This window comes from Heterocephalus glaber, unplaced genomic scaffold, assembly GCF_053883595.1.
Source record: "Heterocephalus glaber isolate CG9 unplaced genomic scaffold, H.glaber_assembly_v1.0 deba00001606, whole genome shotgun sequence".
NCBI classification, from domain to species: domain Eukaryota; kingdom Metazoa; phylum Chordata; class Mammalia; order Rodentia; family Bathyergidae; genus Heterocephalus; species Heterocephalus glaber.
The window spans coordinates 8,472,530-8,498,912 of record NW_028258377.1 but is presented as its reverse complement, the minus strand read 5'-3'; the positions used below and the strand labels follow the sequence as shown (position 1 = coordinate 8,498,912).

Below are 26,383 nucleotides of genomic sequence, written 5' to 3'. Positions count from 1 at the left end.
TTCTGCAAGTTCATTCTATATATAACTGGTCTAAATCCAGGGACCCACATAATCCAGTTTTAAGGGGTTATTCCTTTCAAAGAAACAGTTCAACAACCAAAAGTTATTAAAAATAAATCAGATCCTTATTTAGGCTCCTCATATTCCATCAAAGGCCAACTCATAAATAACCCACTGACATCCTTCTTCGTGTCCCTTTGCTTTCTTCTTGAAATTCATTACACAATTAATCTCCACCAGCTTTAGAACTTTGCAGACACATCCCAGTGGCTTCACCGGTTACATTTCCCCAGTCTGATCCCAGTATACAGAGGAGCTGGCCCATGCCTGTCTCCAGAAAAGCACGATGCCTCTTATCTAGAAGAGGGCAAAAGAGGTAGTACTGAGTGGGCAGGTGCCTGATTCTCTTTCATGATCACGGAGAAGGTGGCAGCTCTGCAGATGCATGCAGGTACATGCATAATGCAAGAACACCTTGCTCTACCTTCCCTCTCCTCTCCTTTTTCTTCTGTACTAGAGCTTGAACCCAGGGCCTTTTGACTGAGCTACTTCCCTAGCCCATGTTAGTTATAATTTGAATATTCATTCCTTTATTCCCTCATTCACAGTAGCAGGTATTGAATCCAAGGCCTTTATACTGAACTTTATACTGGGGTTGTAATCCCAGCCCCTTTTATTTTTTGAGCCAAGTTCTGACTAAGTTGCTAAGTTGCTCAGGGTGAGCTCAACCTTGCAAACCTCCTGGCTTGGCCTTCCAGAGCACTGGGATTGCAGGCGTGCACCACTACCATGTCAGACTTCACTCTCTTATTTCATCACTTTATCCTCCAAAGCAAAGATGCAAAGATAGAAAACCTTACCACCCTAAACTAAAAATACAAGTGTCCTATCTCTCCTTTGCTTTTTTTTTTTTTTGGTACTGGGTATTGAACTCGGGTCCTCGAGCTTTCGAGGCAGGTGGTAGAACCACTAAGCTAAATCCCCGGCCTACCTTTGCTTTTAAAAAGAAAGCCATGAAGATGTTAATAGCAGCTCTCCTGTTACAGCCCCACAGAGGTAACTCACTGGGAAAAGGAGAGAACGGAAACTACAGGGAATGACAGACAGGGTGCTACCAAGCGGCTGATTTGTTTTTATAAAACACTTCAGATATAAGTAGCATTTCTATTATGTGGAGGCGGTGCCTCTCTTCCTTGCCTACACAAAAGCAAAGGCAGAGCAAAGCAAAGGAAGTGGTGAACAGCCAGGTATTGAGATATGGGACCACTGCCCTCTAGCACATATTCAAATGTCTTCAAAATCCCTTTATCAGAGATTTTACCCCAAAGACAGAAGAAAACAGAATAAAGCATGAACCACTGCTGAACGGTTCACAGAATCATTTTCTACAATAATGCAGCTTATTAAGAGAATGCTATCAGATGGCTGCCCACCACCTCACTGTGCTGCTGCCAACACTCTTATCAGGCCCTAACGGGGGCTCCTCTTTCCAGTCCAACAGATTGCCAGAAGGACAGGCACTATAAGAGTATGTCACAGCTCACATGGCACAGGCTCTACTGGCCAGCCAGAACCCATGCCCTAGGAAGCCAGCTGGCAGCAATATGGCCTCCCTCTTTGCTTAAGCCCTCAGATGCTGAATTATGAAGGCTGTGGGCTCCTAGGAGAGGCCCAGGCAGGCAAGAGAGGAGACTGTACAGAAGTTTGTCAATTTTTCACAATTGGTCATCTGCACTAGGGTGTCAGCCTGAACATCAGGTCTGCAAAGGGGATTAGAGGACGTACAACAACCCACTGCCACCTGACACACAGAGAGGGACTCAGAGTCCAACAGCAAAGACCCGAAGGAGGACACAGATCTCCACAATCCCCCCATTAGCTGTTCTTTCTCTTGCCAACCACCAGGGATAGGCCCCTCACCCAGCGTAAGGGTATGGTACCAGGAGCAGGGGATGCCAGGAAACACTCCCTCCACTCTTGTGTCTCTGACTTCTTCCTGAGTGAACTAAGACATATTTGGACCTCGGCCCCATATTCTTGTGTCCTTCCTCCCTTCCTCCCTTCCTCCCTTCTAATACTGAGAACTGAACACAGGGACTTCACACTGAGCTACATTTTCATTTTCTGAGACAGAATTTTGCTAAGTCACTAAGCTACCAAGACTGAGCTCAAACTTGCAATCCGCCTGCCTCAGCCTCCCAGGATGCTGGAATCACAGGTATGTACACTGACATCTGGCTTAGCTCTCTGCTTTTCAAAGGGAGGAATTAGACAAAGGTTTTTCCTGAAAGAATTTGTCTGTAGGCAGGAATTACCTTTTTTTCGTGATCTGGTATTTCAAAATGCATTCTACATAAATGATTATTCAGTATAATTTTGAAGACAACACTACCACCTGAAGACAACCCCTAACTTTTACAAAGGGACTAGAGTCAGGCATACGGGTGCACGTCTGTACTCTAAGCATTCTGGGAGGCTGAGCCAGGAGGATCACAAGTTCAAGCCCAACTTGGGCAATTTAGGGAGACCCTATCTCAAAATTTTTTTTAAAAAGGGCTGGGTATATAATTCAATATAAAGGCCCTGAGTTCAATCCTCAGTACCATGGACACACAAAAAGGTAAATCTCTTGAAATATTCTAGAGAGATCTCTTTTCTTCAGAAATGTTTAGTTTCTATTTCCAAATATTTCTCCAAATACATCCACTTGTAGAAATTTTCAAGATTTGTTTCTAATAATGAGATAGGAAAACAGCAATAACAATCACTATCATTTATTGAGCATCTACTTTGACAAGGCAAGCATTTATATGTAATGTCTCATGTAACCCCTAACACAACCATATGAAAAATATTATATTATTATCATTATTATTATTTTTGTTTTGTTTTTTTGAGACAAGGTCTTGCTATGTAGTTCAGGCCAGCCTTGAACTCCCTATGTAGCCCAGGCTGGCTGAGAACTCACAGCAATCCTCCTGCCTCTGCCTCTCGAGTGCTGGGATTAATAATGTGCACCACCATGCCTAGCTTTATTATTATTTCTATTTTATGAGAATGGAGAGGCTTTAACAGAGATGAAATAACTTGTGTGAAGTCTCACAAAAAGCTCAGCGTGAATGACTAAAGTTTACAGTTTTAGTCACTCTTCTAGAGAATTTCATCCATGCTGACATTCGACCAGTAGATAGAATGTGAAAAACAAATGTAACTGAGTTCTTCCATGAAGTTTAGTTTATGTTTTCATTTATTTACTTGAAAGAAAAACAAAGAGTAGGTAGTACCTAACTTTGGAGCTAAAAAGTTATTTCTGATGCAATGGTGGTGATATTTGACAGTGTTATGGTTTGTGTCTGGATGTCCCCCCAAAGCCTCCTGCGGTCACAGGTGGGGCTTTTTCAGAGGTGGCTGGATCTGGAGTGTGTGATGCTGGAATTAAGGGTGTGTGATTACTAAATCAGTCCACTGATTGGTTTGGCATAGTTCTGGGTGTGAGTGCTACCTGCCCCAAGGGCAGAAGGTGGATAGCCTAGATAGAATATAAAAGGGGCAGAAAGAAGTTGTTATTGTCCCCTACTTGCTTTGCTACCTTCTGCCTGCCATGAACTATTTCTCCTCTGCAATGCCCTTCTGCCATGTCACCCTGCCTTGGAGACAGTGTATTATGGACTGAAACCTCTACAAACTGTGAGCTAAATAAACCTTTTCTCCTTTAACTTTGGGTGTTTGATATTTTGTCTCAGCAACAAGAAAAGTAACTAAGACAGATAGTATGTAAATTGACTGTTGATTTTTGGCAACAGGAAAAGTTGGCAACTCCCAGTCTTTTGAAATGTTATGGGAGGGACCGGGAATTTAGCTCAGTGGTTCCAGCGCCTGCCTTGAAAGCATAAGGTCCCAAGTTCGATCCCCAATACCAAAAAAACAAAACAAAAAAAAGAAATGTTATGGGTGCATGAAATTGCAGTACCTGGGAGCCACTGTTTTCCAGCAGCATGACTGCTGCAGACACTCTTTTCACCCCAAGGTTTGAAGCTTGTGAAGGTTGCAGCACCTGCCTTTTCTGTGTCTTGATGATGAGGACTTGTTGGTAAGAAGCCACATTCTCTCCCAATCTGACTTAGGCACAAGAAATCAAGAAGGTGATTTTGCTGCCCACTCTGTAAGCTAAGGGATCCTTCCCTGTGTGACAGAGACACAGAGGAAATGGAAGCAAAGCCAAGAGCAGACTGCTGAAAAAGAACCAAGAACCTTACCAGAAAAAGACCAGTAACTTAATCCATCGATCCTATACTGCGGATTTTATACTAGTAATAGCAATAACAGGAATACAAACAGTCCTTTAAATACCTCTTCATATTCACAAATGAAGTAAAAGAAGATTTTTGTCAAAATTAAAGTTTTTCCCTCAAAATAATTCATATAATTTCAATAGAATGTTGAACTCAATCTCAAATTTGTGCTTTCCCAGTATTTTAAACATTGAAAAATGCAGGTCTGGGTATTTAGCTCAGTGGTTCCGCTGCCTGCCTTGCAAATGCAAGGTCCTGAGTTTGACCTCCGGTACCAAAACAAAAGTGCTTATGAAGATTTTAATAATTAAATCATTATAAAAAATTAATAAACCATAATCATTTCTATAATTATTGAAATCTAAGTGGCAAATAAATATTCAAGAAATAACATTTCTTATGCCTTTTTTTCTGCAGCAGCTAAGCACTTCAATGCCATGTACTTTATTAAAGTTGAACTAAAATGATAGCTTTGTATTTATATCCATCTTCTTTATACTGATGAAGGGTTGAACTGAGGTGACTTGTTTGTAAAACCTAAGTGAGCTTGACACTACCAGTTTCAAGTCGCCCTGGAAACACAACAAATGTCCTTGGAGATAAGAAATTTATAGTGCTCTGTATTTCATTACAGTCCACTATGAGAAATTCCAGCTTTAGGACCCAAGGCAGAGACATGAAAACAGGGCCATACAGGGGGATTTTTTTCTCACAGAAAGGAAATGTGGGTGGTGGGGTGGAAATAGAGAGGAAAGATAGAGGAGAATGAGTGGATTTAAGTCCTGCATGAGAAAAAGAAAAACTAATAAATAAAGTTCAGGTAATTATAAATGTATAGCAGATTAGCATGATAATAAACAGTTTTAAATCAGTTTCCAATTCCCAAATATTATTTCCAGCCTACATAAAAAAAGCTGATTGGGCTCTGTATGGTGTCATATATGGTGGCACATAACTGTAATGGCAACTACTGTGGAGTTTGAAGTAAGAGGACCACAGTTTGAGTCCAGCCTGGCCAATTTAGTGAGACTTTGTCTCAACATTTCAAACAATGGGTTAGAGATATAGCTCAGTGATACAGCACCCCCAGATTCAATCTCAAAAGAGAAAGAGAGAGAGAGAGAGAGAGAGAGAGAGGAGAAAAGGAAGGAGGAGAAGAATGGGAGGGGAGGGAGGGAGAACTGAACTTCTCTGGGATCCATGGAACAGCAAACCTTGCTATGTCTTTGTTTTTGTAGGCTGAGAATTGAACCTGGGTCTCGTACATTCTAGGCAAGAACTATATTGGTTTTAAAATCCACATAATTTTATTTGCACAAATCACAACTACCTTTTTCATCTTTAAAAATATAAATTACTTCTGCAAGAAAAAATTAGGCACAAAATTACATCTTAAAATGGGCAAAATTAAAGCCAAACTGTCCAAAGCAAAAGAAGACTGCACTAAACAGCAGAGCGAGACATTACTATCTTCTGTACAGAAATGAGACCAGCTGTGTTTACCTGTGCTTACAAATCCCATCATTTGAAATATTAGGGGAAAGCACAAAGAAGTGCACTTCCCCACAGATAGCTGGTATGTGAAATAACTAACAGCACAAAGTAAATGTCTTCTCTCTATATATCCAATTTCTATTTTTTTAAATAGAAATGGTTTGTAAGTGATGATTCAAGGTTCTGAAATTTCTGGAATGTTCCTTAATAATTTTCTAAAAGAAGCCAGTATTTTATTTATACTGTCCCTCTTCTCTAAAAATCTATAGTTAACAAGTATGCCCTACGGTGAAGAATTTCTTGTTCTTTGGGGGTGACCAATGCCCAGAAGGGGATGCTCACAAAACCACTAGCCTTGCTCTGACCACAAAGCCAGGACATGTCCTGCCTGTTTCAACATGGTAGCCCTAAACTTGTCAACTACCATAATGATTGCAGCATCTTAAAATTACAGAAGCAGAAATGAAAAGTTCCCTGTATTAAAAGAAATTTAGGGATACATAAAAAAATTGGTGAAGACCATTTAAATGAAGGAAGATAGGGAAACACATGATAATAAAACCATGGCCATTACAAGTATGTACAACATCATCTTGTTGCATTTTTTTGAAATAGTATGTTAACCACAAAGTTATGGTATCTACTGTTTTAGGTAGAAGAGGACAGGTGCTTGGTGGTGGGAGAAAAGGAAGGGATGCTTAGAAAGCTAAAAACCCTGTATAGGAAGCTCCAGAAGCTTCTCAATGCTCAAGTTGCCAGTAAGGTTCTGTTTGTTGCCTTTAGACTCCAATGATCCCCACTTCTGTATCCTGTTTTGTGGTACTGGGCCTGCAGACATGTCTCCCCTGTCAACAGAGGGTGCTGGAGGAACACTGAGGGAGGAGGGGAATTCTGAGGGCTCTGAAGTGCTTCTCCAGGCTTGTTCTTGTGGTGACTGGACTCCAGAAGTGCAGGACCTCCCGAGATGCTCACTTTCAGTGAGTGTTAGTGGAACCATTTGGGAAACATCTTGGTGGGTGTTGTCACCATTCCCCAGGCTTCAGAGAGAATTCCTCTGCAATTCTGTAGAGACTTTCTTAGAGAAGCTCTTAGAACTCTCAATGAGGTTTACAGATGCCCCATTGTGTGGCATTCCTACAAACTGGACTGATGCTCCCCAGAGCTGGCTTCCTGCCTGCCAGCCTCACCCCAGTGTCTCAGGGAACGTCTCTCTACCTTGTGAGTACCACTACTCCCTCCTTGCAGAGTGTGCATCAGCCCTGGGTAAGGGGAGGGCTCACTTCCAAATCTGTTCCTTCATGAGGTACTCTACTCAGGTAGGGGCTGCTTTTTCATGTGTGCTATCCTTGTATTCACCAGAGTTTTCTTTATTACTTAGTAGGTCATCCTTGACTACTAGTTAATGCAAGGTCTTCTCACTGAGCTGCACACACACACACACACACACACACACACACACACACACACACACACACACACACCTTTCTGTGTTTGTTTTGAGACAAAGTTTTGCTAACTCATTAAGGTGCCAAGTTGCCCAGGCTGAGCTTCAGCTTGTCATCCTCCTGCTTCAGGCTCCCAGAGTGCCGAGATTACAGGTATGTGACCCCACACCCAGCTTGTTAATAATTCTTTATATTAAACGTTCCCTGTGTGAATTACTATGTTTTCTGTCTCCTAAGTGGACACTGATAAACATCTTTCACCCTTAACAGTTTTTATTTACACTTCATTTTATCAGTTCAGGACTTGGTTTTAAAAGAAATACAAATTACATTTGTGATTTTATGAATAAAGGGATTGCCTACATGTGCAATTTAGAGAGGTATTTTTTTTTCTTATTTTCTTTTATTGGTACATTTTAGTATATGTGCTGCCGAAGCGAGCACATTATTGGTACATTTTAGGTATACAACACATTTACATTTCTCATTGGGAACTTGTACCTTTACATGATGCATCTTGGTTCTTATTTTTTCCCCATTCCTAGCCCTCCCTTCACCCCCTCCACCCTTCCCTATTTACAAAGACTTTATTTCCATTTTTTCCATTTCTCAGCATTTTTCTTTTCCCTTCTTTCCTTTTCCCTGCCCCTCCCACTACCCCTACCCCTTTGGACCTTTTCTTCCTATTTTACATTATTGATTATTCATTCTAATCATTGGTACATTTTAGGTATACAATATAATGACATTCATCATTGGAAATTTGCACCTTTCCATAGTCTCTCTTGGTTCTTATTTTTCACCTTTGCCCAGCCCTCCCTTCAACCCCCCCATTCCTCCCTATTTACAAAGATTTCGTACCTATTTTTTCATTTTCTCATATTAATCCCATTCCCTTCTTTCCTTTCTTTCCCCTACCCCTCCCACTTCCTTCCTCTTTGCCCCTTTTCTTCCTATTTCACATTACCTATTACACATTTTAGTCCTTATTTACTTTCAGTTTCTCACACCAGAGAAACTATTCAGTATTTATACATGTGTGTCCTATTTATTTCACTTAAGAGTATCACCTCAATGTGCATCCACTTAGCTATAAATGTCTCTAATTTCTCATTTTTTATGGCTGAGTAGTACTCCATTTTATTTAAAAAAACCACATTTTCTTTATCCAGTCTCCAGTTGATGGGCATTTGGGCTGTTTCCAAGTTTTAGCTTTCACAAACTGTGCTGCTACGAACATGGGCACACATATATCATTGTGGTATGATTCTTTTAATTCTTTGGGGAAGATCTCCAGCAGTGGAATAGTGGGGTCAAATGGGACTTCCAGTGCTAGTTCTTTGAGGTATCTCCATACTGATTTCCACAGTGGTTGCACCAGTCTGCACTCCCACCAGCAGTGGAGCAGGGTTCCTCTTTCCCCACAGCCCTGTCAGCACTTGTTATTGGTTGATTTCATGATAGCAGCCATTCTTTCTGGAGTGAGGTGGAATCTCAGCATTGCTTTCATTTGCATCTCTCGAATGACCAGTGATGTTGAACATTTTTTCATGTATTTATTTGCTATTTCTACTTCTTTGTCTGAGAAATGTATATTCATTTCAGATGCCCATTTTTGGATTGGGTCTTTAAATTTGGGAGGTCTGATCTTTTGAAGTTCTTTATAGATTCAAGATAGTAGACCTTTGTCTGAGGAAAAGCGGGTGAAGATTTTTTCCCACATTGTGGGTTGTCTCTTCACACTGCTGGTGGTTTCTCTTGCTGTGCAGAAGCTTTTTAATAAGAAGAGATCCCATTTGTTGATTGTTTGTGCTAGTTCATGGGCAACTGAGGTTTTGTTTATAAAATCTTTTCCTACACCAATGTCTTCAAGAGTTCTACCTAACCTCTGTTCCAACTGGTTCACCGTTTCTATTTTAATATTTAGATCTTTAATCCACTTCCATTTTAGTTTAGTGCATGGTGAGAGATATAGGTCTAGTTTTAATCTTTGGCAACTTGAAACCCAATTTTTCTAGCACCATTTATTAAAGAGGCTATCTTTCCTCCAGTGAGGGTGTTTGGCTCCTTTATGGAAGATGAGATGGCTGAGTGTGTCTAGCATTGCTTCTGCATCTCCTAATCTGTTCCACTGGTCCTCAGGTCTGTTTCTTTGCCAGTACCATGCTACTTTTATCACAGTAGCTTTGTAGTATAGCTGCAGGTTGGGGATTGTGATAACTCCTGCCATGTCTCTGTTACCTAGAATTGCTTTTGCTATTCTGGGTCTCTTCTTGTTCCAAATGAATTTTTGGATTGTTTTCTCAAGGTCTGTGAAGTATGCTGCTGGGATCTCAATTGGAATTGCATTGAATCTATATAGCAGTTTTGGAAGTATGGCCATTTTCACTATGTTGATCCTTCCTACCTAGGAGCAAGGGATGTCTGTCCATTTTCTGATATCATCTTTAATTTCTCTTTTCAGAGTGCTATAGTCTTCAGAGAAGCAGTCTTTGATTTCTTTTGTTAGGGTGATTTCTAGGTATTTCAGTTTTTTGGATGCTATTGTGAAAGGAATTATTTTCCCTATTTCTCTCTCAGTGAGTCTGTCATTCGTGTAGAGGAAAGCTATTGATTTTTGTGTGTTGACCTTGTAACCAGCTACTTGACTGAATTTGGTTATTAAGTTTAGAAGACTTTTGGTGGAGTTCTTGGGGTCTTCTATATACAGTATCATGTCATCTGCAAATAATGACAATTTGACTTCTTCATTTCCTATCTTTATTCCTTTTATTTCTTTCTCTTGTCTAATTGCCGTGGCTAATGTTTCCAGAACTATATTGAACAAGAGTGGTGATAGTGGACATCCTTGTCTTGTTCCTGATTTTAGTGTGAAGGATTTCAGGTTTTGACCATTTAGTATGATATTGGCTGTTAGTTTTTCATAGATGGCTTTTATCAGTTTGAGGTAGAGACCATCTATTCCAACTTTTTGTAGGGTTTTATCATAAATGCATGTTGGATTTTGTGAAATGCTTTTTCTGCATCTATGGAGAGAATCATATGGTTTTTGTCCTTGGCTCTATTGATATAGTGTATTACATTGATTGATTTGTGTATGTTGAACCATCCCTGCATCCCTGGGTTGAATCCCACTAGATCAGGGTGTATGATCTTCTTGATGATCTTCCGCATTCTATTTGCTAGTATCTTATTAAGGATTTTTGCATCTATGTTCATTAGTGAGATTGGCCTATAGTTCTCCTTTTCAGGTTAGGTCTTTCTCTGCTTTGGGGATCAAGGTGATGCTTGCTTCCAGGAATGAATTTGGGAGTATTGCTTCCCTTTCAATTTCATTGAAGAGTTTAAACAGTAGTGGCACTAGTTCCTCTCTAAATATCTTGTAGAATTCAGCAGTGAAGCCATCAGGGCCTGGAATTTTCTTAGTTGATAAGTTTTTAATTACATTTTCAATTTCATTGGTTGATATTGGGTTGTTTAGAACTTTTAGGTCTGCTGCGTTCAACTTTGGTAATTCATATGTATCTAGGAATCTGTCCATTTCTTCTGTGTTTTCCATCTTCTTGGTGTATAGGTTCTGGAAGTAGGTATTGATGATCCTCTGGATTTCTGCTGGGTCTGTTGTAATTTCACCCTTTTCATTCCTAATTGCATGGATTTGGGCCTTTTCTTTCCTTTTTCTGATAAGGTTGGCTAAAGGTTTGTCAATTTTGTTGCTTCTTTCAAACAACCAACTCTTGGCTTCATTGATTTTTTGTACCATTCTTAGTCTCCATTGCATTGATTTCTCCTCTGATCTTTATAATTTCCTGCCTTTTGGCATTGTCCTGCTCTTCTTTTTCTAGAAGCTTGAGGTTCAGCATCAGGTTGTTTAATTGGGCTCATTCTGTTTTCCTAATATGTGTATTCACTGCTATGAATTTCCCTCGTAAGACTTTCATTGTGTCCCATAGATTCTGATATGTTGTATTGTCATTGTCATTTAATTGAAGGAACTGTCTGATATCTTCTTTAATTTCCTCTGTGACCTATTGGTTATTCAGAAGGGTGTTGTTCAATTTCCACATGTTTATGAAAATTTTCGAGTTTCTTTTGCTATGGATCTCCAATTTCATCACACTATGGTCTGATAATGTACAGGGGATAACTTCAGCTCCTTTGCACTTACTCAAACATGTTCTATGTGTGAGTATGTGGTCTATTTTGGAGAATGACCCATGTGCAGCTAGAAAGAATGTGTATTCTGATTTTGTGGGGTGGAAGACTCTGTAAACATCTGTTAAGTTCATTTGTTCAAGAGTTCGATTGAGTTCTAGTATTTCATTACTTATTTTTTGTCTAGTTGATCTATCTATTTGTGACAGTGGGGTGTTGAGGTCCCCCACTACAATTGTATTAGTGCATATATGACTTTTCATGTCCATTAGTATTTGTTTTATATAGTTGGGCGCACTACTGTTTGGTGTATAGATATTTATGATTGTCATCTCTTCCTCTTGGATTCTTCCCTTTACAAGGATGTAGTGTCCTTCTTTGTCTCTCTTAATCAGTGTTGGTTTGAAATCTACTTGATCTGCAAAGAGGATAGCTACTCCTGCTTTTTTTCAGGTTCCCGTCTCATGGAGTATTATTTTCCACCCTTTAACTTTCAGTCTACGAGTTTCCTTTTGAATGAAGTGTGTTTCTTGTATGCAGCATATTGTTGGACTTTGCTTCTTGACTCATTCTGCCAGTCTATTTCTTTTGATTGGTGAATTGAGACCATTAACATTGATGGTTATAACTGAAATGTATTGACTTGTCATTGCCATTACATTTTCTTTTTGTTGGGTTCTCCCCCTTTACATTTAATTTCTTGTCGTGCCAGATGGGTTCATTCTGCTTTGCTTCCTGGGGTTGTGATCCTCAATGTCTGTTCCTAGGATATTGTGTCAAATTTTTTTGAGTGCTGGTTTGGTATTCACGAAGTTCCTAAGGTGCTCTTTGTCATGAAAGTATCTTATTTCTCCATCAATTCTGAAAGATAGTTTTGCAGGGTACATCAATCTGGGTTGGAGGCTGTTTTCTTTTAGGGCTTGAAATACATCACTCTAAGCTCTTCTTGCCTTGATGGTTTGTGTTGAGAAGTCTGCTGTGATTCTGATGGGCTTTCCTTTGTATGTGATTTGTTTCTTTTCTCTAACTACTTGGAGAACTTTGTTCTTCTGTTGAGTTTGTGGAATCTTAACAATTATATGCCTATGTGTAGATATTTTTGATCAAGGGTATTTGGAGTCCTATATGCCTCACTTATCTGTATGTCAAGCTCTTTTCCCCTGCTTGGGAAGTTTTCTGCCATTACTTCTGTGAAGAGGTTTTTTATGTCATCTGCACTCTCTCCTGTTTCTTCATTGACTCCAATCAGTCTTATGTTATTCTTCTTTGCATTGTCTAGTAGCTGCTGGATTGATTTCTCATGTTCCCTTATAATTTTGAAGCAATTTTTCTTTTCCTGGTCATTAATTGTAATCTTATCTTCTATATCTGAAATTCTGTCCTCACATTGGCTCATTCTGCTGTGTAGACTTTCAATGGAGTTTTTCAACTCCTGGAAATCTATTTGCATCTGTTTTATGGATTCCATTTGTTTCCTATGTTGAGATTCCATCATGTTCCTCAGCTCCTCTCTAGATTTATTAATCATGTCTTGCACTAGGAGCACAATTTCTCCTGTTATCTGAGAAATTATTTCTGATTTCATTTTTTCCAGATCCCCTTTTGTTGTCAGTTCAGTGGGTCCAGGTGGTTGAGTATCAGAGTGTTCCATCTTATTTCCCTTTGGGGTTGTTGTAGGTGATCTGGAAGTCTGGTTTTGAGACTTATTTACATTTTTTCTCATTTTGACTGGGGGGGCAGGGGGGTTGCTGTTGGTGCCCACATGGCTCACCTCCTCTGAGCTGGGAGAGATGGGACAGGGGCCTCCTAGGAGTGCCAGTAGGGATGGTGGCCCAGAAGCCCCTTCCTCTGGGCTGGGAGCGGCAGGACAGAAGGCAGCCCAAAAGCCCTTTCCTCTAGGCTTGGAGTGGTGGGATGGATGGTGGCTAGGAAGCCCCTTCCTATGGGCTGGGAGTGGTGGGACAGAAGACGGCCCAAGAGCCCTTTCCTCTGGGCTGGGAGCGGCAGGAGGTATGGTGGCTGGGAAGCCCCTTCCTCTGGACCAGGAGCAGTGGGAAGCCAGCTCAGAAGCCCCTACCTCTGGGCCAGGAGAGGCGGGACAGATGGCAGCCCAAAAGCCCTTTCCTCTGGGGGGGGGAGTGCTTAAAGAGGTTGTAAAGAAGTTTCCCAAATGGTTCTGCTAAGGCTCACTGAAAGTGAGCATCTCGGGAGGTCCTGCACTTCTGGAGTCCAGTCACCACCACAAGAACAAGCCTGGAGAAGCACTTCAGAGCCCTCAGAATTCCCCTCCTCCCTCAGTGTTCCTCCAGCACCCTCTGTTGACAGAGGAGATATGTCTGCAGGCCCAGTACCACAAAACAGGACACAGAAGTGGGGATCATTGGAGTCTAAAGGCAACAAACAGAACCTTACTGGCAACTTGAGCATTGAGAAGCTTCTGGAGCTTCCTATACAGGGTTTTTTAGCTTTCTAAGCATCCCTTCCTTTTCTCTCACCACCAAGCACCTGTCTTCTTCTACCTAAGACAGTAGATATCATAACTTTGTGGTTAACATATTTGCTTTCTTTGCCACATAGGAGGGGTATTTGTCAAATGAGGCTCCACAGGCTCCTGTGAACAAACCTTAAGTCAACTACAGCTGGGAAACAAAGCCTTTTGAATAGAATGGTTGACACCATGACCACCTATGACAATGATGGTGAATCTTTTAGAGCTTTCAATGATTACAAACAGCTCGCTATGGCACACGTGCCACAGGTTCACCACTACTAACCTATAATTTTTCACAGACCTGAAAAACTTCAAAGGTATTTGACAAATGATGAAGATATAGGTGTGAATGAAGAACTGGAGCCCACACAAATCCTCTACTACAAGGGCATTCTTAAGGGTCTGCAAGTTCAAATGGCTTTTAAATTTTTCACTTAGTGAGAAAATATTGCTGACATAGAACTAATGCGCAGGCTTTTGTATTACATTTCAGTTCTTCACAAGGGATCTCCTTAAATGATCATGTACAATTTTATCTATTTGGTCATTTGGATGGAGCAATTATTTATAAAGTTACACCTATTTTTTTTTTTTTACTTATTCAGTGTGTTCCAATAGCCATTATCACTAATAATGTTTTTCTTTCTTCTTGGCAACAAAGTACATTCCCGGGCCTTGTTATTTTTTATTTTGAGACAGGGTCTTGCTAAGTTGCTCAGGCTAGGCTTGAACTTGTAATTCTCTTGCTTCAGCCTCCCTGAATGCTAGGATTACAGGTGTGCACCACCATGCTCGGCTTCATCAACTTTTTTTTTTCCCCATTAAGTTTACCGGCACATTTTAGATATAAAATACAGTTACATACATCATTGGGATCTTGTACCATTACATGAGTATCTTGGTTCTTATTTTTTTCCCCTTCCCCTGCCCTCCCTTCACCCGCTCTGCCCTTCCCGATTTGCAAAGACTTTGTTTGCATTTTTTTTTTTTTGGTCCTGGGGATTGAACTCAGGTCCTTGCGCTTGCGCACCAGGCACTGAAACCACTGAGCTAAATCCCCGGCCTTTGTTTGCATTTTTTTCCTTTTCTCATATTTTTTCTTTTCCCTTCTTTCCTTTCCCCTACCCCACCCACTTACTCTGCTCCTTTAGACCCTTACTTCCTATTACACAATATCAATTATACATTTTTAAAATTACAATATCAATATCTAGGAGACATTACCACAGATTTGATAGAATTTAATAGGATACAGAAAGCATATTAAAAAACTCTTTTTTGAAATAAATTTGACAACTTCTAAGAAGTACCTTGGAAGACAAATTAATGAAACTAACTCTGGAGGAAATATAAAATTTGAGTAGCACCTATTAAAGAAAGTATATTCCTAGCTTGAAAACCTACTTATATGACAACAGCAAGCTCATATACATTTTAACTGATAAATTATATCAAACATTTAGAGCAGAAAAAAAAGGAACACTTCTCCCCTCATTTTAGAAAATCAACATTGTGCTAATCCTAAAACTGGATAAAGATAATAGAAAAACGTATGAATATAGATAGAAATTTGTTTAACAAAACACTTATTAGAAGTCAGATCTGGCAGTATGTAGAAAGTGGTTTTGTTATAGGGATGGCAGTGTTGGTTCAGCATTGGAAGATCCACCCCCAAAAGTCATCATTTTAAGAGAGGAAAGGAAAAAGCCATATGATCCTGTCACTAGTCGGAGAAAAACTATCGGACTAAATTCTACAGCTGTTCATGGTCAAAGCTATCAGGAGACTAGAAGTAGAACAGAACCTTCTCAACAGATTATAGACATGTACTTCATACTTCCAGCGAGAACGCCTTATATAAATGGAGAAGATACAGTGCTTTCTCCTTAAGGTGGGGAACAAGGGCAGATAATGCTTACTCTTCATCTGTCCATTAAACTTTGAAACATAGGCCTAAACCAAAATAGTCTGGCAATAAAATGACACAAATAGGATAGGATTGGCAAGGTAGAAGCAAAATCTTTATATGTAGAGGAAATGATCATCTACAGAGACAATCTCTAGGAGCCCTTAGAACTTCTATTTGAATTTAGCAGGATTAGAGAAAACAAGGTATATATAAAAATTCAGATCTATGTATACTTGCTATAAATAAAGAATTGGATATTGAAATTTAAAAGTTAAGTAGGAGTACAAAGGACCTAGAAAAGTAAAAAGAAAAAGAAAAAAAAAGTGTTGGAAGATGTTTAGCACCTAATTTTAAGACTTCCTTTAAAGCTACAGTAATCAAGGCAGTGTTGGTGTAAGGAAAGACATATAGATCATTTGAATAAAACAGAGAATCTAGAAATAGAACCATACATATATGGTCCACTGAGTTTTGAAAGATTATTTAACATTAACATTTTATAGCATATAAACTCAATTTAAGAGCCGAGGAAAAGATAGTGTTTTCAGCAAATGGCACTAGAACACCTGGTATCCATATATAAAAAATTAACCTCAACCCTTTATTTCCATACATAAAAATAATTTCAAAGGATCTATGAACCTAAATATGAAAGACTAAAACTATAAAACTTTAAGAAAAATTATAATGGAAAATGTTTATGAATTTAGAGTAGGCAAGAACTTCCTAGGATACAAAAAACATGATTTATAAAAGAAAAAAAATGATAAATGAGATTCCATCAAAATTTAGAACTTTAAATGACATCGTTAAGAAAATGAAAAGTAGTCCTTAAACAGACCATATTTACAAAGCATATAACCTATGACCAGAATATATAAAGAACTCTTACAGCTCATTAATAGACAACCCAATTAAAAAGTAGACATAAGAAGATAAATAGTCAGTACAGTACAAGGAAAGGTGTGCGACTCTAGAATCAGAAAAATACTAATCAGTATAGTAACAAGATTGAATTATACACTCATTAGGGAGATGAAGTTAAAAGTTTTAAAAGCCTTGTCATGACTTTTTCTTTTTGTTGGATTCTCCCACTTTGCATTTAATTTATCATGCCCAACAGATTCATTCTGCTGGGCTTCCTGGGGTTGTGATCCTCATTGTCTTTTCCTAGCATATTATCTAAAATTTTTTGGAGTCCTGGTTTGGTATTCATGAAGTTCCTAAGGTTCTCTTTATCATGAAAGTATCTTATTTCTCCATCAATTTTGAAAGATAGTTTTGCAGAGTACATCAATCTGGGTTGGAGGCTGTTTTCCTTTAGGGCTTGAAATACATCACTCTAAGCTCTTCTTGCCTTGAGGTTTGCATTGAGAAGTCTGCTGTGATTCTGATGGGCTTTCCTTTGTATGTGACTTGTTTCTTTTCTCTCACCGCTTGTAGAATTTTGTTCCTCTGTTGGGTTTCTGGAATCCTAACAATTACATGCCTATATGTAGATTTTTTTTGATCAAGGCTATTTGGAGTCCTATATGCCTCACTTATCTGTATGCCAAGTTCTTTTCCCCTGCTTGGAAAGTTTTCTTCCATCACTTCTGTGAACAGTTTTTTTATGTCATCTGCACTCTCTCCTGTTTCTTCATTGACTCCAGTCTTAATGTTATTCTTCTTTGCATCATCTAACAGCTGCTGGATTGCTTTCTTGTGGTCCCTTACAATTTTAAAGCAATTTTTCTTTTCCTGTTCACTAATTGCAATCTTATCTTCTATATCTGAAATTCTATCCTCACATTGGTTCATTCTGCTGCGTAGGCTTTCAATGGAGTTTTTAATCTCTTGGAAATCTGTTTGCATGTTTTATGGATTCCATTTGTTTCCTATGTTGGGATTCTATCATGTTCCTCAGATTCTCTATTTTTTTTATCTGTGTCCTCTCTAGATTTATTAATCATGTCTTGCACTATGGGCACAATCTTTACTTTTATTTGAGAAATTATTTCTGATTTCATTTTTTCCAGATCCTCTTTTGTTGCCAGTTCAGGGAGTCCAGGTGGTTGAGTATCAGATTATTCCATCTCATTTCCCTTTGGGGTTGCTGTAGGTGATCTGGAAGTCTGTTTTTGAGGCTTGTTTACATGTCTTCTCATTTCCATGGGGCGGGGGGTGGGGGTGGCTGCTGGCGCCTGTGTGGCTCACCTCCTCTGCCCTAGGAGTGGTGGAATGGCAGCAGGGAGCCTCCTTCTGGACGCTGGGATTGGCTTACCTCCTCTGTCCTAGGAGTGAGCGGTGGAATGGTGGTGGGGAGCCTCCTCCTAGCTGCTGGGATTGGGTCACCTACTCTTCATCAACTTTTTATAGATGTGTGCATACAGTAAAGTACAAGCTGTAAGTGCACAGTTCATGAATGCCCCTCAGTGACTACTCCTGTGTGAGGTGAGTGCTTGACATTTCTGGGGATGCTTCTCAAGCTGGTCTCTGCAGAGGGGCTCTCAGGCAATGTTCCTTGGCTCTGAAGCATAACTAACAGTGCACAACAGGGTACATGTAACAGGGTACATGGTTTTAGGGCATGTGAGAACTCTGAACCTTGCGGCCTATGAACAGCTTACTCAGAACTTGGCTATGGGGAGCCCAAGGGCTAAACTGGCCTCTAACCAGGAGAGACAGAAATAGAAATCCAGCCAGGTCACTGAAGAGGTTAAGAACCATGGAGTCAGTCAGAGTCAGGGAACCAGCCAACTCCCTCAGCTTTCAACAGTGGTTTTCCTACAGAAAACTGGTGATCCACGAACCCTAAACTCTTCAGAGTGGTGCCGCCAAGTTTTGATCAATGGGCACACTGATTTGCTGTAACCTATGCTGCCATGGCAATGCCTGTCAGGAAGAAAGCTTAGGTGGTGTAGCACAGAGGAAGCTTACACATGCTGCAAATTATGTGTAAGAGGCACTGCCTACACCCAGGTCCATGTCACAGAAAGATGACATACAGATTTGTGAATAGTTGCCCAGTCCTCTGAGCACACATGAGGCAAGCAGAACAGTACAGTTCTTCTCAGACTGTGCAAGATCATCCTTGAGGGGCGGCCAAGTGATGAACAGTTCAGTAACTCTATGATGCTTTGGCGGACTTCAGGAGATGCAATCACACGCTGGTAATGGTTTTGTATGTATGTGGTTTTAATAATTTTTTATTTCTTTAACAGCTTAAGATTTACTAAAAAGTTGCAGACAGGACAGAGTGCTCTCATATATCAGTTTTCCCTACTTATTAACAGCTTATACTTATTATCCAATACTTACCACAGTTAATGAATCAATATTTTTACATTGTCAAGTAAAGTCTATATTTTATTCAGATTTTCTTAATTTTTAACCTAATGCCCTTTTTCTGTCCCAGAAGTTCATCAAGAGTACCACATTACATTAGGTCAGATCTTCTGAGGCCGTTCTTAGCCGACAGTTTCTCTTCTCAGATTTTCCTGATTTTTGGTAACCTCAATAGTTTTTTTGGTATTGAGGATCAAACTTAGAACCTTGCACTTTCGAGGCAGGCACAGTGGTGCCACTGAGCTAAACCCCCAACATAACCTCAACAGTTTTGAAGGGTACTGTTGAGGCATTTTATAGAACATCCTTTAATTGGGATTTGTCTAATTAATGTGTTTTAATTATTGCTAATATATTTAGGATGGTTAGTTCCTTCAAACATTTCATCAAAAAGCCTGAATTGGGAAATATGTCATACATCTGTTTGTAAACCTCTAGGTCTACATCAAAGCAGAATATGAATGTATCCACAAGTCAAAATGGTGAGGATGCTTATTGCACCATCTGAACTTCAATTTCAAAAAGCCAAGTAGGTTTTTGACCTTCCCACAGTGTTTGGGTAGCAATCTCTATCTGTAAACTGTGTATTACTCAAAATATCCCCCGTCATCAGCCACCTGCCCTCATTCCCTAGCTCTCACCAAGGCAGACAACAGCTGTTTACCCAAAGGTTACCACAGTAATGACTCATCTCAAGATAAAAGGGAAAGTTAAGGGGCTGGGAATGTAGCTCAGTGGTAGAGGTCATGCTTAGCATGTCTGAGGCTCTGGGTTAATTCCCAGCACCAAGAAAAGAAAAAAAAAGGGGGCCAGGGATTTAGCTCAGTGGTTCCACCACCTGCCTCGCAAGAGCAAGGTCCCAAGTTCAATCCCCGTTACCAAAAAACCCCCCTAAAACCCAAACAAGCAAGCAAAAAGAAAAGAAAAGAATAGGAAAGTTAAACTAAGCATAATAAAATTCTAAGTTGTCCTATAATTTTCAAAAGAAAATAGTTCAAAAGTATAAGCAGAAACAATAAACTTTCAATGAAATATTTTCCTCTTTGTTTTTCAAATGAATAAAGCCCAAATTAGGGGACAGAAAGAAATGTATCCTATTAATTTATAATGCCTGGTCCCACAGAAGCATTCCAGTTACAGGAAGCTATGGTAGACTTTCTAGTAATTAAATCTGGACAAATTAATGGACTTAATCAAAACACCTTTAAGAGTTCACTGGGTCTTTTTCCTGAGGTGGGGTCTTGCTGTGTAGTCCAGGTGGTCCTTGAACTCACCAGGTAGCCGAGGCTGGCTTCAAATTCATAGCAGTCTTCTGGCCTCAGTCTCCAGGTGCTGGGGTTACTGGCATGCACCACCATACCTTGCTACTCTGGTCTAAATAATGAGTGGAGTCCTTTAATGACTAGTAGCTTTGGAGCACTAAACATTATTGACAATGCTGGAAATGGTACAAGATTTAGCTCAGTATAGAAGACAATATCCAATATGTCTTCTGGATCTCAAAATTAAAATATTTGTAGGGCCAGGATTTAGTTCAGTGTCACCTTGCCTGCCTTGCAAGTACAAGGTCCTGTGTTCGATCCCTGGTACCCAAATAAATACATAAATAAATAAATAAAAATAAGTATTTGTATTGTAATATGGGCTGATCTGTGGATATGTTCTGTGAACCAAAACATACTCACCGTGTTGGCCAGCTCTAGGTAGTGTCCTCCTACAGAGCTGCCAAAATGTGGGGACTGTGTGAGCAGTTTGTGGAGAGCAGCTTGCTGATGCAAAGAGCTTCCGCCATACTCCAGCAGCTTCTGTAGGGCCGACTGAGTCTGCAAATCTGGGCTCTGGAGGTCCCTGGCACCAGAGTCATATTCCCAGCTCTCCCTGGCTGCTGATAAGGCACCTAGGTCCAGGAGAAGCAAGGAAAATAAAGAGACATTTCCATCATTAGCCTGTGGGTGGCCAATAGGCAGTGATTTGGAACTTCCTAACTCTTCCATGTGCCAGCAGCTTAGAACACATGTGGCACCCAGGCTGCCTGCTAAGCACTTTCCCCTTCAAACTGACACATGGGGAGCTTGGAGATAAAAGCAATTTTATGCAGAGAATTTAGAAATAACTATCCAATGAATATGTGTCCCTAAAACAGAAATGCTTAGCAAAAATGCAATGGAGAGTCAAGTAAAAGGAATCTAGGCCAGAGCTACATCTGTCTGTGATTTACACAGGGCTTTTGTTTCCCAAATGTGGAAAAAGGAAACAAGGAAGAGGACAAAAGTTAAGGCATGACAGACACTTTATCATGACTTTCTCATGTCAGTGTATTCACACCTGGAAGCAGCTAGACTGTATTTTACAGTTAGGTACAGCTGGGCAGCTGAGTTCTGGGCCATAAAATGTGAACACAACTGAGAAGCATCACTTCCAGCCTTTCTCGTACCAGGGTACGGCTCCCCATGCCCTTGCCTTCTGGCCTGGTTCAGATGACAGTGGCACCCTTGAAAGCCACTACAGATGGTGAAGCCATGAGGTGCAAGACACCTGGATCCTGAATCATCTCCTGAGGGGACCTGTCTGTTTATCCAGAGTACTCCATTTTGATTTTATGTGAGTAGGAAAGAGACTTCTATTGTGTTTGATGCAACATATATTTTTGCTTTGCTAATTAAAAGTTAGCAGATTATAACCTAATAAAAGGTGCTAGTAATTATAGTACAATGGTAAAGCATAATGAGAAAGTAGTCAGAGGAAGCATATGTACCTAATGCAGCCCACCTAGAGAGGGATAGGCAATGTTTTGTTTTTTGATTTTTTGGGTTTTTTTGGTACCGGGGATTGAACTCGGGTTCTTGCGCTTGCACAGGAGGCGATGAAACCACTGAGCTAAATCCCCAGGCCAATAGGCAATGTTTAACAAAACTTCCTGGAGAAGAAAGCCTGATGCTTCAGTTGTCACCTTGTCTAGAAAAGTTAGATGTAGGGAAAAGACTGCTTCGTTGTGTTATTCATTTCTGAACAGAAATCTCTTGTGGATGCATGTGGTTGGTGGACCTTGAGTCATGTGCCTCTGCCCTAGCTACAGTGGAGACTGGGAAATTCGGTTTTCTGGTTTCTACTTTGGGGAGGTAGGACTTGCAAGGTGAGTCATTTCCTAAACAGAGAGAGTGTTCAGAAAGCCTGGGCAGCCAGACAACATGCGGACAAAGGTCCACATGGGCACAGTAGTACCTACTAGAGACACAGCAGAAGGCATGATAAATTATAGCCCCTGCCTGAGGGGTTTCCTTCTGATAGGTCTTTAATACATGACCTTTTTTTGGTACCCAGCATCGAACTCGAGTCCTTGCACTTGCGCAGCAGGAGGCGAAACCACTGAGCTAAATCCCCGGCCCTAATACATGACTTTTAATGACAAAAAGGAGACTCATTATTCAATTTGTACACTGAAATGAGAATGTACACACTGTGATTGAAAAACATAATGAATGTTTAAATTTTTTTAAAAATTTGTTATAGGGCTGGGGATTTAGCTCAGTGGTTCTGTCACTTGCCTTGCAAGCGCAAGGACCTGAGTTCGATCCCTGGTACCAACAAAAAAAAACTGTTATAGTAAAAATCATTGTAATTAATTCCCCTCAAAATACTCCCTCTTGTGTCAATCACACTTATCCCATCATCCTTGCCACTTTTGGAAGTAGTTCTAGAAGTCCTTTTTGTGGTTTTAGCTGTGTTGTTATAGCTGTGTCAATGCCCTGAATGGATTCAAACGTTTCCCTTTTGTGGCCATTTTGCTTTGGGGAAGAGGTGGAAGTCAAGTGGTGATAGATCCTATGAATAAGGTGGATTAGGACACACTCATGTTTTTATGAGCCTGGCTTTGTGTTGAATGGCTCTCAACAGCAGCATTCACCATATTTTTTATCACACCTTGTGAAGACATTCATGAGAGAAGACTTCCAGAGCTGCTTCAGAAAATAGCAAGAACAATGGGGTAAGTGTGTTTGAAGTGAGGGGAAATATTTTAAGAAGGATTAATAATAAGGTGTCTTAATGTAATAAACTTTTGTATTTAAACATATCATGTGTTTTGATCAGTCCTTATATACAGATTATTCCACAGTTTACTTGAATATAATACATACAACAAACTACAAATTGTGTACAGTTCTGATGTGGATGTCCAATTTCTTTCTAGAGGGTACTGATGAATTTAATCAATATGACTAGGCAGACTATCTTCGCATGATTTCTCCCTAACTATTCATGCTCTGCTTATATGTCTGATCCAACATTTTTTTATAGGTGCTATATAGGTGGGGTACATCAGCTGCTTTGTTTCAAAGCAAACAATTTTGTCACCATGCTGGTAGTTGATCAAAGTTTATTTTCATGCAAAATCTATCAATTGTACAGCAAAAGAGGCTTTGCTTTCTTTCACACAAACTACAAAATGACTGTCTTCCCTCCCCTACTTTTCTGAGTGCTCTGTTATCTACTTAGCTGCCTGAGCTCCACCGTCCTGGCCCAGCAACATGTGTCAAAAAGACAGACTAAGGTTAGAGTTGAAACATGGGTCCTCTATGACGGACTGAATCTCAGGTTGTCTCTGTTTCACATAGAAGACAAGTTGACACAGTGTTAGCCTTTGCCTCTTATGTTCACACAGTATCTCCAGCACTGCATATATGCCCTGTGACATATAAGGTATTTAATAAACATGTATTGAATAGAGTACTGAATTAGGCACAGTTGTACTACACTAGGTTCTCACTTTTAAACCTGGAAAAGCAAAATGGCAACTACTTTTTAAAAATAGTTAAAATTAATTATACACTTACACTTTTTCTTGATACAAACAGAAAGCCCCATTTTCAAATAACAACATACAGTAAGACTTTAACTGGGATAAGACAGAAAAAAAAAGATTTGTTTGAAATTTATTATGTCATATTAATAGACCTAAACCCAGTTTCTGGCAGAATTATATAATCAGGTTAGCCAGGCTCCTTATTAATCAGCAAGATTAAAAGCCCCTCCTATTATTAGCATAACAATTTTTTCTGAAATTATGTTGAGAAACTCAGATTTTTTGCTAAGAAGTAAGTTAATCATATAAAACCCACATAATACTACTAACATAAATGGAACAATATAAAGGAAGTACAATTTTTTAAATGTATAATAGACTATTCCCTTACTATCCTTTCGTCTGTCTTCATATCAGATTGTTCTAGATAAAAACCAATTCCTGAGACAAAAACTAGTCATATAGTTGGAATGATCCCACAGAAAATTTTTGAAGATATAGGTCTGATACCCATCTTCCTTTTGCCTTTTGGAGCATGATGGTATCTGTGGTTTGAAGTTCTTGGCAGGCTCTGCTCAGCCCCCTGATGAAGGCTAGGTTCCATGACTTTTCAGATGCATTTCCCCTGCAACAGCTTTGGGAGGTAATGAGAATGGGATCATCAGTTTACTCCTTCAAATCTTTCATTAAATCTGTAGTGACAGGTGAGGAAAAGGCTCTTTTATCCTCTCTAGAGTCTGTGTTTGCATATTAACATGAATGCTCTTGCCCTACTTAATACTCAAAAGAAGCTTTGTAATTACACCATTAGGCTGCAATTTTCTAGGTTCTGTGTGTGTGTGTGTGTGTGCGTGTGTGTGTGTGTGTGTGTGTGTGTATAACATGCACGCGAGCTGCTGGGGGTCAAACCCAGGGCCTAATGCATACTAGGCACGTACTCTACCACTGAGCTACATTACCTTCCTTAATATTTTTTATGAAAGCTGTAAGTGAAAGAAATATTAAGAGTAAGATTATGATTTAGGCTTTACTTGATATCTGCACATCAGGTCAATTGTCTCATGAACTTTCTTGTAAGACATCTGTACATGTAAAAAGCCTATTCACCTCAGGAAAATGCTGTGATTTCTTTTCCTTAACAAGGACACCTACCTGCACAGTTTCACTGTTCCTCCTGCTCATGAGGCTCTAGCCAGGTGGTTGTCTTTAAGACCCTCTAACATGACTACTACAATGCTCAGGCCTTCCACATGCTGCTTTTGTGCTCCAAATGCTCTTTCCTACTTCTTTGCTTGGCTCACTTCTCAGACTTCCTGGAGTTCCCAAATGACAAAACCATTGTTACGTGTGTGCTCAGCACTCTATTCCCTCTCATTCCAGAAACAGGAAGGCTTGGGGATCACAAGCACTGCCATTGGCTTTAGGTTTTCTGAATCTAAGTCCCAGCTATGCCTATGTGATCTTGGACAAGGTGATAATGAGAAGGGTAACTATATTTACCACAAAGGATAGTTGTGAAAATGAAAAGAAAGAAAAAAAGATTGCAAAGTTCAAATATCTCTCCACATGATCTCTCAATACCACCCAATGTGAAGTTCCTTTCTTTTCCTCCAAGCTTACAAAAATACATGGATTAATAATAAGCAAACATAAGTTGACCCACAGATATCCATGAAATTGACAACCTGTGAAAGGCCGCTTAAATATCCCATCTGGCCTAGATCATCACCCTGGGATTCTTAACACTGATCAGTCTATAAATGGTTAGGGCCACTGTAGCTGTCTGTGCTGGTCACCTAGCAAAATGCATGAGGCAACTTAGAAATGATGTGATTTTTTTTTACTACCATATGAAAATATCACTTGACACAGCCACATGCACAGAACTGTTTTCTACAGTAACTAAAGCGGGCAAGTGGAGAATTTTTTAGTCACTTTTTCCTGCCAGGAGGGTATAAAGACAACTAACAAGGGTCATTTTTAGGCACTAACTCCTTTCTAACCACTGTTCCATTGCCCATTGGGAGTATCTGAGGTTTGTAAATATAATTCTGTTGGTTAGAATAAGCTTGATTATGTTCCAGTAACAACAAAAACATCCTACTTCCTAGACCAAATGTAAGTTGTTGTGGGGTTTTTGTTTTGTTTTTTGGTACCAGGGATTGAACTCAGGACCTTGTGCCTGCGAGGCAGGGATCAGAACCACTGACCTAAATCCCCAGCCCCTCACTCTAAGTGGTTTTAGAAAAGGTTTGTATCTTCTGGACACTACCATCTTCAGGTCAACAGAGATTTCTGCTCATGGTAGTCCCAGAGGGCCATGAGTTGCTGTCCAGCTGGAATAGTGTTTGGAAGGGTGTTATATTGGCCAGTGAGTGCTCGGGCACTGAAGTGGATCACAGCTCACTGGCCAGATGCAATCATACAGGCCAATTCAACCTGAGGGGATGAAGGACATAAGATCTTACC

The 26,383-nt window shown here is 40.0% G+C and overlaps 1 protein-coding gene across 5 annotated transcripts in view; it reads right to left on the bottom strand.

Moving 5' to 3' along the window:
* Positions 1-26,383, bottom strand: part of Mcc (MCC regulator of Wnt signaling pathway) — a 425,319-nt gene that overhangs the window by 290,850 nt on the left and 108,086 nt on the right. For all 5 annotated transcript variants that reach the window (XM_087194482.1, XM_087194483.1, XM_021238432.2 and 2 more), the window contains exon 3: positions 20,799-21,010. In XM_087194482.1, coding sequence (XP_087050608.1) covers positions 20,799-21,010 — 212 coding nt within the window. The remainder of the gene's footprint in view (positions 1-20,798; positions 21,011-26,383) is intronic.